Here is a 20,600-nt window from a genome sequence, read left to right on the forward strand (position 1 = left end):
GCCCGGGCGGGGCGCTCTCCGCTCGGCGCGCCGTCACGTGACGCGCAGGCCCCGCCCCCGGGCGCGGTGGGCGGGGCCCGGGACCGCGCGGCTCCGCCCGCGGGAACGCGCCCGGCCCCTCCCGGACTGCGCCGCGCGGGCCCGGCAGGGCTGAGACGCGACTCTGGACGGCGGGGGAGGGGGCCCGGGGCGCGGCGACTGGCGCCCTCCCCCGCCTTCGCGCGGCCTGGGGACTCGTGTGGGGTCCCGGGCGCGGGATGCCACTTCTACAGACCCCGGCGCCGAGGGTCCTCCTCGCACGTGCGCTCCGGAAAAAAAAAGCTCAAGAAACGCACACATTCAAAAGTCTGGCCTCGCCCCTTGGGCCCCGCGGCATTTCCGAGTAACCGGCTTTCTGATGCATAATGAAGACGTTTCTTCGCTGGCGACGAGCGCACTTTAAAATTAGCAGAGTGTAAGGCTGGACCCCACACCCGCACACCTGGGTCCCACCCTCAGCTGGGGGCTGGCCCGGCTGGCTGGCCTCAGATGCTCTCGCACTGTCTCTCCAGTCTCCCTTGGAGAGCTGCCAGCTGCCCTGGATTTATGATGCAGAAGGAGCTCTGAATTCAATTTCCCGTGGGCACAGCCAGGGTCCTAGGCGCAGGCCTCCTGGGCAGAAGGCTTCAGCTCGGCCTGCCCCAGATCTGTGGCTCTCCTTTCTCCGTCCACGTCTTGCTTCCAGTAACTCCCCTGAAGCATTGAACGTGCGCCCTCCCTAGCCTTTCTGTTCATTTCGCTTGAACCAAATTGCATTAAAGAAAAGGAAACACTGTAATGGAGGAGATAATTCATCTCTAATATCATTTTCCAGCAACGATTTTATATTTACAAATGGCCTGTTTCCTTCCGCTGTCATTTATCAAAATGGAAAGTTTTCACCTTTTTGTTCAAGGTTGTGGGATGATTCCAGAGTGCAATCTCCCAATAACCTCGGGAATTAGACACCCAGCGTTCCTGTGCTTCTGCAGTGACCGCGCACACTTCTGGGTGTCCCGAGATGGACGTTTAAGTCCCAGCCAACAGATGCGGCTTCCTGATCATGTCCCTGTCAGCTCGGTTATCTTGAAGATAACAGTATGGTTACTGAGAAAAATGGCAGCACACTTTGAACTTGATAATGTAATATGTGGAGCTTACTCAAAGATACTATCAATTATAACAGCTTTTAAATGTCAAATTCCTCATTCTTTAGGTTTCTTAACACGTGATCCAAGGTGCTTCTCTCAAAGTTTGAATCTGAAAATTGCTCTCTGATGTCCATCTAAGACAACTTCCATCAGAATAAAGCGTGGCCCAGTTATCTGTAAGTAGAATGTTAGATTATCCCCACAGTTCAGCCAGCGCCTCCATTTTGACAAAGCCTGCAAAAATGTTGGGGTAATAAAGGCTTAGGATGTCATTTCCGTTGTTGTTTTTTTTTAGTTTATTTATTTATTTTTGAGAGAGAAAAAGAGAGAGACAACAGGGGAGAGCAGAGACAATGAATCCAAGCAGGCTCCGCACTATCAGCAAAGAGCCCAACGCGGGGCTCAAACTCACAAACCGTGAGATCATGATCTGAGCTGAAACCAACAGCTGGATGCTTAAATGACTGAGCCACCCAGGAGCCCCTCATTCCTGTTCTTGAAGGGAGAAATTAGAAGACTTCAAAACCTTCACTACTCAAAGAAATTACTAACTAAAGGGGAAATTAGGTTAAAAAAAGAAAAGCTGTTTTTCAGTATCTCTTAAATCCCACCAAGATAGCATTTATCTAATCTGCACACATTCAGGTTGCCCCACATAGAGGAACATTAAGTATCCCAGTTACCCACTAAGATAGGCATTTGCTTTATGTCCAGCATGTGTGTGGTTTCATCAGAAGTTGAAAGCTTTATAAATGAATTTGTAAGAAAAACAATTTGTGCGGCAGACGGGGCTCCAAGATAACAAGTGTTAAACCTGAAACCCCGTTGCAATCCCTCAGTTAGACAATAAGTATTTAGGAACCTGCTGTAGTCCAAGCACTGTCCCAGGTGCTGGGAAGATGATGATGAAAAAGATCAATTCAGTCCCTGTCCTCAGGGGACTTAAGACCTGGAAGGATTACAGCCATTAGGCAAATAATTACACAAATAACTCTGAAATTGAATTTTGATGTCCTAGCCTATTTCCAGACTTTCTCACAGTGTTTGCTGTTTCCTGTGTATCAGCTTTGCAGCCTTGAAACTCCTTCAGACAGAGACTATAGTCTATATTTATTCTGCCTCCACGATCCACCGCAGGGCCTGGCCATGTCAGAGAAAGGGAGAAAGCAACAGCGTTTGTTACTGCTGCTGAATGAACAGGGCCATCCAAAGGAGGACACCTCTTGAAAACATGTTGAAACCCATTTATCAGCCCTCTGACCATTGCAGAAATAGTTTAAGAAATCAAGAATGTGCACATTCCGGAAAGGTCAGAGAACTTCTCCTTTGTGCATCAATCTCCATCCTCCAAGTGGAAGTCTGTGAAACTGGACAGAAAGTGTCCTCTCCTAGCACTCAAGTCACAAGAGCCAAAACCCTCCCAAGGCCTGTGTCTTCCTGCTCAGCCAGAAAGAGCCTGCCTAGGCCGCCTGCATTACCGATGCATTCAGACCCCACACAGAAAAGCAGAGACGGCAGTGACTGTCAGCAGATGGGAACCTCAGCTAATCCGTTACATCTGCTCAGGGGTCTGGTCCAGTCCAGGGAAGGCGCCGCGCACACAGCAGCCAGCTCACTGTCAGCTCACGGTCACAGAAGGAAAATAATGCTTTCCGAAATCTAATTTCATCTCGGAAAGAAAACATCTCGTTGGAATAGAGATGACCTTGTGCACATTAGCATTCCCCACTCTGCCCAGGCAACCAATGGGGTCTAAGTGTCAAGACACATCCTCATTAAATTTTCAAAAGCCCAGACATCATGTCCTTGATGGCTTCCGCCTCTCTTTCCAATTTTCAAAACAGTCCACCTTGGTCTTGTCCTCTCCCCTAGAATCCACACAACTGACAAAGGTTCCCTGGCCTCAACTTCCCAAGGGCAGCTCAAGTCCTTTTAGACTGATTAGTAACTTGCATCTCTGCTGGAAAAGGCACTCGAATGTTGTGTTAACGGTAAACTCTGAAAAAAATAATTTAGCTACCGCTTCAAGCTATTTGTCTTTGGGTAGAAAGGCTTTATACCCACTCAAGGTGACATCGGTATAAAGAATTATTACACGCAAGGTGTCTTCTATAGTAATAAAGAACTGGGTTGTTTTTATCTAGCTCTTCATTTTTATAGTATGTCCCTGACCTACCAAAAAACAAAATTAACTTTTTTTTTTTTTAATTTAAAAAGGTCCCCTTTGGAAGTTGGTCAGAGTCTGCAGCGTGCAGCTTGAAGTCACCAGGAAACTCCACCCTGGGGTTCAGAGTGTACTAACGGACAAGCAATTAAAAAGAAAAAGGGTGAAAATGACAAACATAAGTACATAGAACATCTGTCTGTGATCACGGTCCTCCAAATAGAAAGTGAGCTCCTAGCCAGCAGCTAAGTGACAGAACACACATCACTGAGTGCCATGTGACCCCCAGGGCCTGCCTGTGTGCACGCAAATGGAATTCTGCACTTTGACGTATAAGGCCTTGAGTTCTGGTCATTTGTTGCCTTTGTGAAAAAGCCCCACAAAAACCAGTAAGGTCGTTAGGTCTCGGCCGTGATGCATCACAGCACATCATGTCTTCTAGGGGGATAATGTAGTCTCTAAAGTCAGATGGCCCAGGGGCTTCCATTTCTTGTCTGTGTGGCCTTGAACAGGTTGCTTCACATCTCTGTGCTCTACCTTCTGCATCTGAAATGGGACCACCACAAACTCTGCCCTGTACGTTCTGGGAGCTAGAACTACCTGCTACCATATACAGGGCATGGTGCACAACAGGTGTCAGTCGATCCTCATCATCATCAAGAACAGAAGTATATGGGGTGCCTGGGTGGCTCAGTCGGTTGGGCGGCCGACTTCAGCTCAGGTCATGATCTCGCGGTCCGTGAGTTCGAGCCCCGCGTCGGGCTCTGTGCTGACAGCTCAGAGCCCGGAGCCTGTTTCAGATTCTATGTCTCCCTCTCTCTGACCCTCCCCTGTTCATGCTCTGTCTCTCCCTGTCTCAAAAATAAATAAAACATTAAAAAAAATTTTTTTTTTTTTTAAAAGAACAGAAGTATAGTGGGCGCCTGGGTGGCTCAGTCAGTTAAGCGTCTGACTCTTGATTTCAGCTCGGGTCGTGATCTTGCCAGTGGTGAGATCGAGCCCCGCTTCGGGCTCTGTGCTGGCAGTGCAGAGCCTGCTTGGGATTCTCTCTCTCCCTCTATCTCTGCCCCTCTCCCACTCATGCTTGCGTGCACTCTCTCTCACTCAGCAATAAATAAATCGACATTAAAAAAGAAGTATAAAGTTTCCTCGCTCACTCATTCACAAGACCGGCAGAATCCGTGTAACGAGATGGGGAGGCAAAGCTGAATCTCAGTAAGGGCTCCCACTGTCACTGCCACCTTCTAGCTGCTGTCTTGTCCTTCACATCTGCCTTCTGGAATGTCCCTTGCCATACACTCCATGCCCTCTGCTTGTGAATTGTCCCACACCTCATAGCTGAACGGTCCTCTAAAGAACTGGGTTCTCACAGCCACAGTCCCATATGTGCAGTGGTGTAAAGGAATCTGGGGACTCCGTGCTCTTCCTGTGATGTCACTTCATTCATTCAACAACCTGTTTCTTAGCACCCCCACCAAGCAGGCCCCAGGGTTTCGACAGGAGCCAGCAGCCAATGACTTTTGATGATGGACATGTCAGACCTCAGCACCCAGGGTGACTGTAACAGCCTTGGAAACCTTTACTCCACCCCCTGGCAGGGGGCAAAGGCTCTTTTTCTCGGGGGGGGGGGGGGGAAGGGGAGGGAAGGGAGAGGATCTGGTGTGCACACACACCACTCAAATACATCTCCCCCAATAACAGATTAGTCATATAAATTTAATCGTTACAGATCTGCTGCTTGATCAATACAGTTTTAGTATTTAATACATGCTGTTAAAGTTTATCACTGCGGTGCCCTTGGGTGAACTGCTAGTGTTTTGTCTCTCTCTCTCTCTAAAAATAAATAAAAACATTAAAAAATTCATTTTTTAATAATGTAGTTTAGGGGCGCCTGGGTGGCTCAGTCAGTTAAGCAACTGACTTCAGCTCAGGTCATGATCTCGTGGTTCATGGGTTCAAGCCTCACACAGGGCTCTGTGCTGACAGCTCAAAAATAAATAAATAATAAAAACATTAAAAATTACAAAATAATGTTCTTCAGGGGCACCTGGGTGGCTCGATCGGTCCAACTCAAGCGTCCAACTCTTGATTTCCACTCAGGTCATGATCTCACGGTTCATGAGTTCGAGCCCTGGGTCAGGCGTCATGCTGACTGCTGACAGTATGAAGCCTGTTTGGGAGTCTTTCTCTCTCCCTCTGTCTCTCTGCCCCTCCCCTGCTCACACTGTCTCTCTCTATCTCAAAAATAAATGAACTTTAAAAATTTTATAAAAAATAAAATAATGTAATTTAGACAGACTTCTGATTCCAGAAAGATAGAAGTGTTTTTCTCTATTGCTCCCACTCAGTACAAGTCCATGGACATTGCATATGAACCAAACACAAGAAGACCCTGAAAGGAAACAAAGAGAGAGGGACTAGGCACCTTGGGACCCAAGGAGTGACATGATGGTGAGTTCCTTGGGTTTTCTTTCTTTCTTTTTTCCCCCCAATGTTTATTCATTTTTGAGAGACAGAGCAAGAGCAGGGGAGGGGCAGAGAGGGAGACACATAATCTGAAGCAGGCTCCAGCCTCTGAGCTCTCAGCACAGAGCCGGATGCAGGCTCGAACTCACAAACTTCAAGTTCATGACCTGAGCCCAAGTCAGATGCTTTAACCAACTGAGCCACCAAGGCACTTTGGGTTTTCTTTTTGCCTCAGAGATCCCAGACTTGAACTGGAGAACCAGAAACCCAGAAACACCAACCGGTACAGACAAAAAAAAAAGGAAAGAAAAGTCCCAACAAAAGCCTGCCCTCTCTAGCCAAAGGATCAGGAAAAGTGCAGCCTAGCAAAGCGGAAAACTTTTAGACAATAAGGTTGTACTCCAGCCAGCCGCACCCCGACCAATGTCAGCGAAAGGCTGAGTGGGGAGCCCAGACCTCCACCCTCCTCAGCTGAAAGGAGGTGTCCCAAGCCACTGCCTGCTCCCAGAATGGGATCAGAGAAGGCCAAGCAGGAAACCTGGACTTCATCCCAGCCAGGCAGTAATGAGGGCCCCGTTCCCCCCCACTGGGGTGATGTCGGAGAAAGCCTCGGAGAGAGTCAGGACTTTGACCAGCGGCAGTGACAAGGCCATCTGGTCCCTGAGTATCAGTGGAGGCCATGTGGGGAGCGGTCATGAGGTGCCCAGACCTTCCCAGCCAGAGTGGTGTCAGCAGAGGCCTGGGGGAGCCAGAAACTCCATCTCCACTCCTCCGTAACCAGGTATTCTTTCCCTCAACCCAGGATGTCCACAGACACCAAGGGGGGGGCCTGGATTCCCGCCCCCACCCGCTAGTAAAGGGGAGGAATCCCACGCTTCCTTTGCTGGAGGCGTCAGAGGAAGAAGGCATAAACAGAATATTTATCTAAGACTGCATAAAATACCGAAAAGTCCAGGATACAATTGGAAATCCCTCATCACACCAAATGGGATGAAAAAAGACAATTGGTATATGACACCAATCCCAAGATGACAGAGACGTTAGTCACTTGAGTAAGATTTTTGAAGCAGTCAGTAGAAAAATATTCAATGAGCAATTATGAACACGCTTGAAACAGATGCAAAAAGAGAACAAAACATACAAAGGAAGAGAAGGTACAAAGAAGAACCAAATGGAAATTGTAGAATGGAAAAAAAAAAAACAAAGTTTTTGAATCAATGGATGCGGCGGCAATAGAATGGAAGTGACAGAGCTAACAATCAGTGAACTTGAAGACAGAGCAACAGAAATTATCCAGTCTGAACAACAGAGAGAAATTGGGCTATAAAAAAATGAACAGAGCCTCAAGGATCTGAACTGACATTCGCGTCATCAGAGCTCTGGATAAAGAGGAGAAAGAGGGCACAGTAGGAAAAGTATTCGAGATTAAAAGAAAAAAGAAAAAAATAGGGGTGCCTGGGTGGCTCAGTTGGTTGTGTGGCCGACTTCGGCTCAGGTCATGATCTCGCGGTCTGTGAGTTCGAGCCTTGCATCAGGCTCTGTGCTGGTAGCTCAGAGCCTGGACCCTGCTTTGGATTCTGTGTCTCCCTCTCTCTCTGCTCCTCCCCTGCTTGTGCTGTCTCTCTCTGTCTCTCAAAAATAAATAAATGTTAAAAAAAAAAAAAAAGAAAGAAAAGTATTTCAAAAATAATGGCTGAAAACTTCCCAAGTTTGGCGAATGAAGTGAACCTACAGAGTCAAGAAGCTGAGCAAATCTCAAACAGGATGAATCTAAAAAAAGTGTTTTTTTATGGGCACCTGGGTGGCTCAGTTGGTTAAGCATCTTACTTGGGCTCAGGTCATAATCTCACAGTTCGTGAGTCTGAGCCCCACGTCAGGCTCTCCGCTGTCAGCACGGAGCCCACTTCTGGCTCCTCTGTCTCTTTCTCTCTCTGCCCATCCCCCACCCCCAAAATATTTTTTTAATGTTAAAAAAGTTAAAAATTAAAAACAAATAAGAAAAAAATTAAAAAATAATAATTTTTAATGCTTTATTTATTTTTGAGAGAGAGAGAGAGAGAGAGAGAGAGAATGAGCGGGGGACAGACAGAGAGAGAGGAGGACAGAGGATCCAAAGGAGGCTCTGCCCTGACAGCAGGGACCCCAGTGCAGGGCTCAAACTCACGAACCTCGAGATCATGACCTGGGCCAAAGTCAATGCCAAGACACATCATAGGAGAACTTTGAATGTAAAGAAAATGGAAGAAAGCTTGAAAGCAGTGAGAGAAAACAACACGTTATGGTCTACATTTCTAACCCAATAAAATTAATTAATTAATTATGTTTAAAGCTGGTTCTTTGAAAAGATACATAAAATTGACACCTTTCTAGCAAGACTGACCAAAGAAGGGGTAATTAATGCGTTAATAAAGGCACACTATGGACATTACCCACTCTTATATTTGAAAACTTAGGTGAAATGGGTCCATTCCTCAAAAAGTGAAATATGTCACCACTCATCCAAAATGAAATGGATAATTTAAAAAGCCTATCACAGGGGCGCCTGGGTGGCTCAGTTGGTTGAGCATCGGGCTGTTGATTTCAGCTCAGTTCATGATCCGGGTGGTGAGACTGGGCCCCAAGATAGGTTCAGTGCTGAGCATGGAGACTGCTTGAGATTCTCTCTCCCTCTCTCTCTCTCTCTCTCTCTCTCTCCCTCCCTCCCTCTCTCCTTCCCTCCCTCCTCCCCTCTCCCCTACTCATGTTCATTCTCTCTCTCCAAAATAAAATAAAACTAGAGAAGCATTTAAAAAAATTTTTTTAATGTTTATTTATTACGGAGGGAGAGAGAGACACAGGGCATGAACAGGGGAGAGGCAGAGAGAGAGGGAGACACAGAATCCGAAGCAAACTCCAGGCTCTAAGCTTCAGCACAGAGCACGATGTGAGGCTCGAACCCACGAACAGGGAGATTGTGACCTGAGCTGAAGTCAGAGGCTTACCCAACTTAACCACTCAGGCGCCCCACTAAAATAAAATTATAAAGAGGCTATAACAATTAAGGAAACTGAATATATAATTTTAAAACTCCTAAAAAAAGAAATCCCCAGGCCCAGATAGTATCAATGGAGAAGTCTACCAAATGTTTAAAGGATAAATATCAGGGGCGCCTGGCTGGCTCAGTCAGTAGAGCATGCAACTCTTGATCTCGGGGTTGTGAGTTCTACAGTCTATGTTGGGTGTAGAGATTACTTAAAAATAGAATATTTAAAAAATAAGAAATAAATAAAGGATGAGCATCAGTCCTTTTCTTCCAGAAAAGACAAGAAGAACACTTCCCAATTTAATGTATAATGCCAGTATCACCCTGTTCCCAAAACTAGACAGAGACAGTATAAAAAAGGGACAATTACAGACACTATCCTTCCCAAACATAGATATGAAAATTCTTACCAAAACACTGAAAATATAATTCGGTAATATATAAAAAGAACTGTAATAAAAATGAAAATAAAGGGGCGCCTGGGTGGCTCATGGGTTAAGTGTCTGACTCTTAGTTTCGGCTCAGGTCATGATCTCACAGTTTGTGGGCTTGAGCTCTGCATTGGGCTCTGCGCTGACAATGCAGAGCCTGCTCAGGATTCTCTCTCCTTCTCTCTCTGCCCATACCCCCCAGTCAAACACACTCTCTCCCTCTTTCTCTCTCTCTCTCAAAATGAATAAATAAACTTTAAAAATAAAAATAAAACGAACTGTACACCAGGATCGAGTGGTGTCTATTCCCAGGATGCAAGGCTAGTTCAAACAGTCACAAATCAATCAATGTAATCTACAGGCTAAGAAGAAAAATCACATGATCGCTTCGATGGATGCAGAAAAAGCATTTGATAAAATTAAATACCCACTCATGATTTGAAATACTCAGGCACTAGGCATAAACAGGGACTTCTTCAACGTGATTTTTTTTTAATCTACAAAAACCTATAGCTCCCAGCACACTTAATTTTGAAAGACTGATGCTTTTCTCCTAAGACTGGGAACAAAGCCAGGATTTAATTCTCACTGCTGCCACTCAACATAGCACTGGAAATTCTAGCCCACACAATAAAGCAAGAAAAGAAATAAAAGGCCTACAGATGAAAAAAGGAACAAAATTAAAGTGTTTCTGTTTACAGATGACAGGATCGTCTACATAGAAAATTCCAAAAATCTCCAACAACTTATAAGTAAATCCAGCAAAGTTGCAGAATTGACATAAAAATCAACTGTGTTTATATCAGCAAAACTAAAAGGCAACCAAAAGAATGGGAGAAGATATTAGCAAATGACATATCAGATAAAGGGTTAGTATCCAAAATCTATAAAGAATTTCTCAAACTCAACACCCAAAAAAATAACCCAGTGAAGAAATGGGCAAACAACATGAATAGACACTTCTCCAGAGAAGACACCCAGATGGCCAACCAACACATGAAAAAATGCTCCACATCACTCATCATCAGGGAAATACAAATCAAGACCACAATGAGATACCACCTCATACCTGTCAGAATGGGTAACATGAACAACTCAGGCAACAACAGATGTTGGCGAAGATGTGGAGAAAGAGAATCTCTTTTGCGTTGTTGGTGGGAATGCAAGCTGGTGCAGACAATCTGGAAAACAGTATAGAGGTTCCTCAAAAAACTAAAAATAGAAGTACCCTACGACCCAGCAATTGCACTACTAGGCATTTATCCACGGGATACAGGTGTGCTGTTTCGAAGGCATGTACACCCTGATGTTTATGGCAGCACTATCGACAATAGCCAAAGTATGGAAAGAGCCCAAATGTGCACTGACTGAGGAACGGATAAAGAAGATGTCTATATATACAATGGAGTATTACTCGGCAATCAAAAAGAATGAAATCTTGCCATTTACAACCACGTGGATGGAACCAGAGGGTGTTATGCTAAGCAAAATTAGTCAAAGACAAATATCATATGACTTCACTCATATGAGGACTTTAAGACAAAGAACAGATGAACATAAGGGAAGGGAAACAAAAATAATACAAAACCAGGGAGGAGACAAACAAGAAGAGACTCATAAATATGGTGAACAACAGAGGGTTACTGGAGGGGTTGTGGGAGGGGGGATGGGCTAAATGGGTAAGGGGCACTAAGGAATCTACCCCTGAAATCATTGTTGCACTAGATGTTAACTAATTTGGATGTAAATTTAAAAAAAATCAACTGTGTTTCTATCAACTAGCAAGGAGAGCACGGACAGTCCCTCGCTACATTGCCACCAATGAACCCCTGCACCTTACAATGCTCCCCGGAGGACCCCAACTGCACAATGGTTACCTGAGGGCAGGGTAGTGTTGCCTGGGAAGGGGCACAAGGGAACTATGGAAGTTTTCAACTTAAAAATCCCTACACAAGGCAGTGGTGCTTAAAAGAAAGGGAGGGGAACATAGTCGGTCTGACTTAGAATCTGTGTTTCGATGTATCAGGTTTGTGTGTTTGGGATTTTGGATCCCTGCTGCCATTTGGAGTTTTGGTTTGTGTGCTGAGATGAATAGTGCCCCACCCCCACCCCCAAATTCACGTCCATCTAGAATCTCAGAATGTGACCAAATTTGGAAGTAGAGTCTTTGCAGGTGTAATTCGTTAAGATGAGGTCATACTGGAGTAGGTGGGCCCTAAATCCAGGGACTGGCGTCCTTATAAGACAGAGAGGACACACACACACACACACACACACACACACACACACACACAGGGAAGATGACCATGGGCCACAGAGGCAGAGATTGGGATGAGGCAGCCACCAGCTAGGGAAAGGAAAGACCTCTGAGAGCCACCAAAAGCTAGGAGAGAGGCACCGTTTGGCCCGCTGACACCTTGGTCTTAGACTTCTGGTTCCAGAACTGCGAGAGAATAAATTTCTGTTGTTTTGAAACCACCCAGTTCAAGGCAATTTGCAGCCCCAGGAAACTCGTACCCTCTGATTCTCTTTTCTGTGGTCTTGAGGAGGTGGAGTATTGTCTCGATGCCTGGAGAAGGGCTGTCTCCTCCCCCCCCCCACCCCCCCATCCTCGGGCAGTGCCCGTGGCTTCCTCCCAAGGAGAATGAATTCCAGATTCTGTTTGGGAATTGAAGAATTGTCTTCTCCCCCAAGGAAAGAAGGACACGCCCTTATGCACGCAGCATTTTTCTGTGTGTGAAAGAGGGGCTGGAAAGGCAGCGCACAAAAATCACATTCTTGTCCCGCTGCAGAATGCACTGCCCGGGGCGCTCTCTCCTCGGCGCCGGCTTGCTCAGCAGAAAGCTGCGGGGAAGCTGGCGGAGAGCTTAGTCACGGCCTTTCGAACCCTCCTCCACTGCTTCCAAGTTCAAAGGAGAGAAGAAACGAGAAACGAGGCCTCCCAGACCTTCACAGGGAGACACCCTGCCGGAGCAGGTGAGTCAGGGCAAGGGCGTCCTCATTTCTTAAAAGGCTTTCAAATTCCCTTGGCTTCTCCCTGATGGGGGCAAATTCCTCCGCTTTACCTTTCTGCATCCTTTTCTCTCTGGCAGCACCAACCATCTCCCAAGCAGCCCCACCATTACCATCTTCATCATTGAAGAAGTACAACAATAGGATGGAGACTACTTTGAAGCACCTGCCGTGTGCAACCTCAGTGCCAAGTGCCCTCGTACCTGCCCTGGAGCCCTCCCGGCCGCCTGACCACGTGGATACTGTTAGCCCTCCTTAGAGACAAGAGAGCTGAGTCTCAGAGACACAGATTAACTTGCCAGAGAGCACACGAGGAGAGAATGGAGGAGCTGGAAGGGGCCCCACCCCTGCTGCCCCCGTCCTTTCAAGACACCATCCAGCCTCAGGAATACAAAAGAAAAGGGAACGTATTCCAGTTACTCCTGGAAGCGCACACACGCAGGGAGTCCCCAGCCTGTTCCCCACACACGACCCGATGTCCTCACCTGTCTCCCCTACCTCTTCTTTTTCCACCTCCTGTCACATCTTTCTTCACCCCTACCACGTGGCACCAGTGTTGACTGAGGCACCTGACTGCACACTAAGGATTGAATTTTCCAGTTGACGCTGGTCCAAGGGTCTGGGTGGGGAGTGGCTGCTTAAATGGGTACAGAATTGCTTTTGGGGGGAATGCATTCGCTCTGGAGCTAGAGACAGACGGTGGGGGCACAACATTGGGAATGTGCGAAATGCCACCGGATTGTTCACTTTAAAATGATTAATTTTAGGTGATGGGAATTTCACCTGAGTAAATTAAAAAGGTTTGGGAAATGTCCAACAAAGGAACTCCATGGCTGATTGTTTAAAAATATTTTAATGTTTATTTATGTTTGAGAGACAGAGTGCGAGTGGGGGAGGCACAGACAGAGGGAGACACAGAATCTGAAACAGGCTCCAGGCTCTGAGCTGTCAGCACAGGGCCTGATGCGGGGCTCAAACTCATGAACCATGAGATTGTGACCTGAGCCAAAGTCAGACCCTCAACCGACTGAGCCACCCAGGCACCCCATGGCTGATTGTTTTTAATACTGTCCCAGCCTAAAAGCGCATCATGCCTCCTTCTCTGCTGAAAGCACGCTCTCATCAGATGTGTCCAGGCAGCAGGGAACAGTTCCCTGAGACCCCTGTGGTGTGGGCAGGTTGTTAGGTGAGTCACAATGGGACAGAGTTTCGGATGCCCTGCCCTCTCTCCCATCTCAGCATCTCCCATGCCTACACATCCTGTTCACACTAAAGTTGAGGCAAGACAGGATATCCAGAGACTTGGAGGTCAGGCTTACCAAAAAGTGACTCAGTGAAATGGATTCTCAGTGCACCTGTCCCTCAGAGACTATGACTTCTCGTTGTGGCACTTCTAGAAAACCAATGACAGACAGAACTGCCCGCCTACGTCCTGGAACACCCTCCCCAGGGAGCATGATGAGGCAGCTTCCTAATTGCTGGGTGGCCTCTGAATGCTGTGACCCTCTGAGACATGTCACCTGGCAGGTTCTCCAAGAGGTGCTGCCTGTCCCACAGGCTGCAAGAGGCCACGGAAGGAGCAGGACCAGCCTGGCCACAGGTGAAGATAGGCAGCTGCAAGGCCTTCAAAGAACCAGTCCCTGATTTCATCGATCTGTTCTATTTTTTTTTTAATCTATTTCATTTATTTCTGCTGTAATCTTTATCGGTTCCTTTCTTCTACTGGCTTTGGGCTTTGTTTGTTCTTCTTTTTCTAACTCCTTTTGATATAAGGTTAGGTTGTTTATTTGAGACTTTTCTTGCTTCTTGAGGTAAGCCTGCATTGCTCTAATTTTCTCTCTTAGAACAGCTTTTGCTGCATCCCAAAGATTTTGGACCATTGTCTTTTGATTTTCATTTGCCTCTATGTATTTTCTTTGAAAAACGTTTTTAACATTTATCTATTTTTGAGAGACAGGGAGACAGAGCATGAGTGGGAGAGGGGCAAAGAGAGATGAAGACACAGAATCTGAAGCAGGCTCCAGGCTCCAAGCTGTCAGCACAAAGCCTGAGATGGGACTCGAACCCAAGAACCATGAGATCATGACCTGACCCAAAGTCGGATGCTTAACCGACTGAGCCACCCAGGCGCCCCTGCCTCTATGTATTTTCTGATTTTGTCTTTAATTTCTTGGTTGACCCAGCTGTGAGCCTTCTTGACAAGAGAAAGATACCAAGAGCAAAAAAGCAGCTGAACTTTCCCAACAGAGGTGTCCAGACAAATCCCTGAACACACACGTTCACAGCAGCATGACAATAACCAGAGGCGGAAGCATCTCCAGTGGCCATCAGTGGATGAGCGGATAAACAAATTGTGGCAGATTCCTACCATGGAATATTACTCAGGCGTAAAAAGGACTAAAGCGCTGACACCTGTATGATGTTAACAACAACGCCCCCTTAAACATTATACTCTGTGAAAGAAGCCAGACACAAAGGACCCAATATTGCATGATTCCAATTAGATGAACTATCTAGAAGAGTAAATTCATAGAGACAGGAAGCACATTGGTGGTTTCGAGCATTACGGAGAGGGGTGTAGGGGAACGGGGCTTGATTGCTTAGTGGGTATGAGGTTCCCATGATGAAAATGTTATGGAACTAGTTAGAAGTGATGGTTGTACAACATTGCAAATTGACTAAATGCCACTATACACTTTAAAATGGTCAATTAAAAATTATTTATATATATATATATGTATATATATATATATGTATATGTGTGTGTAAAATATACATAACATGATAATGACTATCTTCAACATTCTCACTGCTGTACAGCCATCATTATGCTCCATCTTCAGATCCCTTTCATCTTCCCAAATGGAAACTCTGTCCCCATCGAACACTCACTCTCCATCCCTTCCCCCACCCCCCACCCCTGGCTCCCACCATCCTACTTTCTGTCTTTTGTGAATCTGATGACTCTAGGCACCTCATATAAGAAGAAGCACATAGTATTTGCCCTTTTGTGATGAAGTGGTTAATTTTATGTTATGTGAATTTCACATCCGTTGAAAGAAAGGGAGGGAGGGAGGAAGGAAGGATCCATGAAGGAGAGGAAGGAAGGAAGGAAGGAAGAAAGGAAAGGAAGAAGGAGGGAGGGAGGGAAGGAAGGAAGGGAAGAAGGAGGGAGGGAGGGAAGGAAGGAAGGAAGGGAAGAAGGAGGGAGGGAAGGAAGGAAGGGAAGAAGGAGGGAGGGAGGGAAGGTAGGAAGGAAGGGAAGAAGGAGGGAGGGAGGGAAGGAAGGAAGGGAAGAAAGAGGGAGGGAAGGAGGGAAGGAAGGGAAGAAGAAGGAAAGGAGGGAGGAAAGGAAGGCAGGAAGGATCCATGAAAGAGAGAGAGAGAGAGAGAGAGAGAGAAAGAAAGAAAGGAAGAAAGAAAAGGAAAGGAAGAACCCATCCCAGCCACCTCTTCACCCTGACCATTTTAGCCAAGGACTGAATCTGAGTGGAGATGACCATGGCCCCTTCTGAATCCACCCTGCACCCTCCACTGTCATCCCCAGGAATGAAACTGAGTTGACCGGAGGTCAAATCGAACGAGTGTGGGGGCGGCTGCAGCCTTTGGGGCCGTGAGATGCTGGTGGGAGAAAATGCTGTCCTGAGTCTCAGACACCGGATTCATGAACAAATCTCAAGTTTAAGTGCCTGAGAAAAATGGCTCGATGTGGTTTCCTCCCTAAGTGTTGGAAATCGGACAGCTCATCCCTGCTAATGGAAAGGCCTGTATCCGCTTCCTGGATTTTGTGAGTGGGGTAAAACCCCAGGAGAGAAAGCTCCCACACAACATCGCCAACTGAACCCCATCCATTTGTTTTCTGAGTGTAACGTCAGGTTAATTATTTATGACGGAGCTCCAAACAAAGTGTTAGTAAGAGACCGGCTTCCTCTTCTAATTGCTAGGTTTCTGAGAAGGGAGCTTCAGCCTGGAGGGATTTTGTGATTGGAATAAAAGGAAATAGAAGAAAGTGAAGTGTGCATCGGCCTGGCCCAAAAGAACAGCCAGAGTACTGAGAATTAAAAGGAAAAGTGAATTATTAATAAGCAGAATATGGAAGGGGAAGGAAGACAGAGGAAAGATGATTTCCCCGAAAGTCCTTCCGATGCCCGGCCCTTCCTTGAATCTCCCACAAGGAGAAGCCAAGGGGAACTGCCAGCTGAGCCATCCGCCAGATGCTGACGGTTGCTTGTTGGTTCTGAAGACGAAACAGCATGAACTTGCCTACTGGTGGGCAATCCTAGGGCCAGGGAAGCATTGTGGGGCAGAGGAGCCTTGATGATGAAATCAAATCAAACTCTGGCTTTCCCAAAGATGGCGCATTCTATTTACCTTCTGGCCACTCCTCTCCTATGAGCACATCTTCTGATGTTTTCATAGTTGGTTCTTACTTGGACAACAAATACCCAGCCCTTGGGTCATTCGCACCCCACAAGATAAAGATGGAGGAAAAAATAAATAGGAAGGAAAAAAGGACCCAGCTTTCAAAGAGTCCTGTTTTGAGGCACGCCTGGGTGGCTCAGTCGGTTGAGCATCCAACTTTGGCTCAGGTCATGATCTCACGGGGCTCCGGTCATGATCTCACGGGGCTCAGGTCATGATCTCATGGTTTGTGAGTTCGAGTCTCACGTGGGACTTGCTGCTGTCCTCACAAAGCCTGCCGCAGATCCTCTGCCTCCCTCTCTCTGCCTCTCCCTCACGTGCGATCTGTCTCTCTCTCAAAACTAAACAAACATTTTGGGGCTCCTGGGTGGCAGAGTTGGTTAAGCCTCTGACTTCGGCTCAGGGCATCATCTCCCGGTTCGTGGGTTCAAGCCCCGCGACGTGCGCTGTGCCGACAGCTGGAGCCTGTGTCTCCCTCTCTCTCTGCCCCTCCCCTGCTCGTGCTCTGTCTCTCTCTGTCTCTCAAAAATGAATCCACGTTAAAAAACTTTTTCAATTAAAAAAAGTAAAACGAAATAAATAAACATTAAAAAAAGAGAGAGTCCTGTTTTGCTACTAACTGAATTTCATAGGGGAAGAAATTACAATGCTATTCACTAAAACGCAATTTAAATTTTACCCATTTTATTTACATATCACCCTTGTCCCCAGCCACCCACGACAACCACAAGCTGACTTATTCATCAATTTAAGTCCCAGGTACTCTTCCTTGGAAGCAAGAAGTGGCTTACTGGGACACAATGAGAAGCTCCTTGGTGAGGACTCATGTTGTAGCTCAGTCACTGAAAGATTTGCTCGTTTCCACCCCACCTGGCAGCTTGGAGCTTCTGTGAATATTGGGGCATTGTACTTCCTCACTGGTACTCCAGGCACCTCAGCAAGAATTCGTCAGTAAGATGTGGAATTTAATAATAGACACATCTAATTATAGATGTTGCATTTGCCTGTCCCGCAGGATTAAAAACAAAGTGTCTCCTAGAAAACCCAAGACAAAGAATAATGAAGGGGCTCAGACTGGCGAGCCAAGGAACGCCACCAGATGTTTAAGAGATGGACAGATGTCGGGGCACCTGGGTGGCTCAGTCAGTTAAGCAGCCGACTCTTGATTTCAGTTCAGGTCATGACCTCACGGTTTGTGGGATGGAGCCACATGTCAGGCTCTGCACTGACAGCACAGAGCATACTTGGGATTCTCTCTCTCTCTCTCTCTCTCTCTCTCTCTGCCCTTCCTCTGCTCATGTTCTCTCTCAAAATAAATAAATAAACTCAAACAAAATATTTTTGTTTTAAAAAGCCTGTTTGAAATAAATACTTTGGCACATTCCAATCTAAAAGACAATAGACAGAAACAGGTGGAGAGGTGTTGAAGCAGGGAAGGGCTGTGTAGGGCAACTGAAACTCTCTCAGGGTGATTCATCAAAGGACCACCCAACTGGGTGGCTCAGTCGGTTGAGTGTCAGACTCTGGCTCGGGTCATGATGTCACGGTTCCTGAGGGTGGGCTCCGTGCCGACAGCTCAGAGCCCGGAGCCTGCTTCAGATTCTGTGTCTCCCTTTCTCTCTCTGCCCCTCCCCTGTTTGTGCTCTTTCTCTCTCAAAAGTAAATAAATAAGCTTAAAAAAAAAAAAAAAAAAAAAAAGACCTGTCCAACAAGGCCCCTGGTGAGGCTACCACTGTGGTATACACAATCAGTTTGGAAAACATTGCTTTCGCTTTTCTTCTGCCAGGGACATACCTCCTGCATTTCCTTCCCTGGTCAACTCAACACCCCCAAAGCGCAGTTCTGACGTCCCCTCCTCCAGGGAGCCTTCTCTGAACCTCCACCTCTAAAGAAATGGATTTTCAGGAAAAGGAGACAATTGTCCAACAGTGGGATTGTCCACCCCCTGGTGCTGTGAGCACCCATCATAGGCAGCATTCAAGCAGAGACCAGAGAAGATACGTCTGAACTATATGTCTCCCAAAGCCCCTTCCAGCTGTTGTGTGAATTTCCAAGTTAACAGAATTGAAGGTCCTTACCAGATCACAATGGCTGCTCTTCGGCCAACATTCCATTCTGTGAACTGTGGAGGGAAACAGTGCTAGAGGTTATCAAAACCAATCATGGACAAACCACCGTGACCAAAGATCAGACGGCCCCTGCCCCCCAACTTTAAGATATGGTCTCCGTGTAAAGATGTGGGGGAAATGGTACCCTCACGTCCTGCTGGTGGGAATGTAAAAGGATGCAACCATCATGGAAGACAGTTTGACGGTTCCCCAAAAAGCTAAACACAGAGGGGTGCCTGGGTGGCTCAGGCGGTTAGGCACCCAACTCTTGATTTTGGCTCAGGTCATGATCTCATGGGTTTGTGGGTTCAAACCCCACATCAGGCTCCTTGAACTGACAGTGCAGACCTGCTTGGGATTCTCTCTCTCTCTCTCTCTCTCTCTCTCTCTCTCTCTCTGCTCTTCCTGTGCACGTTCTCTCTCAAATAAATTTTTTTTTAAAAGGTAAATCGAATTACCATATGATCCAGCAGTTCTGTGCCTAGGTATATGGTGTGCTCAAAATAATTGAAAACAGGTATTGAAACAAATGCTTGTATACACATGTTCGTAACAGCATTAGTCATAACTGCAAAAAGATGGAAACCGCCCAAACGCCTACCAATGGATTAATGAATACACAAACTGTGGTACGTATATAATATATATGTTAATATATTTAATATATAATGTTATTATATATTATATGTATTGATATATGATAATATATATAATGGAACATTTCTCAGCCTTACAGAGGAATAGAGTACTGATGTATGCCACATGGATAAGCCTTGAAGATATGACACTGAGTGAAAGAAGCCAGACACAAAAGGTCACATGTTGTAGGATTCCATTTGTATGAAATCCACACACATAGGCAGAAATTGGTGGTTTACAGATGCCGAAGGGCCAGAGGGATAGGGAGTGACCACTAATGGGTACAGGGTTTCCTTCTGGGGGCATAAAACTGTTTGGGAACTAGACCTTTACATTTTGAGATATATGAAAGAAAGAAAGAAAGAAAGAAAGAAAGAAAGCAAGCAAGCAAGCAAGCAAGCAGGGGCACCTGGGTGGCTCAGTCGGTTAAGCGTCCGACTCTTGATTTAGGCTCAGGTCATCAACTCAAGGTTCGTGAGTTCAAGGGCCATGTTGGACTCAGTGTTGATGGTGCAGAGCCTGCTTGGGATTCTCTCTCTCTCCATCTCTCTCTGCCCCTCCCTTGTGCTTTCTCTCTCTCTCTCTCAAAAATAAATAAACTTAAAAAAAAATTTTTTGGGGGGTGCCTGGGTGGCTCAGTCGGTTAAGCATCCGACTTTGGCTCAGGTCTGATCTCACTGTTCGTGAGTTCAAGCCCTGCATGGGGCTCTGTGCTAATAGCTCAGAGCCTGGAGCCTGCTTCAGATTCTGCATCTCCCTCTCTCTCTCTCTCTCTCTCTCTCTCTCTCTCTGACCCTCTCCCACTCACATTCTGTCTCTCTCTCAAAAATAAATAAATAGTAAACAAATTTCAAAACAAATTTTTTAATCTTTAAAACAAAAATTTTTTTAAAAAGCCATAACAAATGTTGGCGAGGACGTGGAGAAGAGGAAACCCTCATGCACTGTTGGTGGGAACATAAATTGGTACAGCCGCTATGGAAAGCAGTACATAGTTTCCTCAAAATATTAAAAATAGAATCACCATATGATCCAACAATCCTGCTTCTGAGTAACTTATCCAAAGAAAACAAAAACACTAATTTTTTTATTTTATTTTAGAGAGAGTGAGAGAGGGAGGGAGGGAGGGAGGGAGGGAGGGAGGGAGGGGGAGAGAGAGAGAGAGAG

At 46.3% G+C, this 20,600-nt stretch overlaps 2 protein-coding genes across 3 annotated transcripts in view; both read right to left on the minus strand.

The window, feature by feature from the left end:
• Window positions 1–20,600, minus strand: part of CYTH3 (cytohesin 3) — a 175,931-nt gene that overhangs the window by 100,870 nt on the left and 54,461 nt on the right. The window contains exons 2-3 of the mRNA XM_049638931.1: window positions 18,765–18,808; window positions 10,322–10,433 (exon numbers count right to left, since the gene is read on the minus strand). Coding sequence (XP_049494888.1) covers window positions 10,322–10,433; window positions 18,765–18,800 — 148 coding nt within the window. The 5' untranslated portion in view covers window positions 18,801–18,808. The remainder of the gene's footprint in view (window positions 1–10,321; window positions 10,434–18,764; window positions 18,809–20,600) is intronic.
• The window catches only part of LOC125928295 (small integral membrane protein 10-like protein 2A), a 64,963-nt gene continuing 54,708 nt past the window's right edge, over window positions 10,346–20,600 (minus strand). The window contains exons 2-3 of one of the 2 annotated variants that reach the window (XM_049638939.1): window positions 18,765–18,808; window positions 10,346–10,433 (exon numbers count right to left, since the gene is read on the minus strand). In XM_049638939.1, coding sequence (XP_049494896.1) covers window position 10,433; window positions 18,765–18,808 — 45 coding nt within the window. In that variant the 3' untranslated portion in view covers window positions 10,346–10,432. Of the gene's footprint in view, window positions 10,434–18,448; window positions 18,572–18,764; window positions 18,809–20,600 lie in introns of those variants that run through there. The other variant, XM_049638940.1, reaches the window with a different exon arrangement.

This window comes from Panthera uncia, chromosome E3 (assembly GCF_023721935.1).
Source record: "Panthera uncia isolate 11264 chromosome E3, Puncia_PCG_1.0, whole genome shotgun sequence".
NCBI lineage: Eukaryota > Metazoa > Chordata > Mammalia > Carnivora > Felidae > Panthera > Panthera uncia.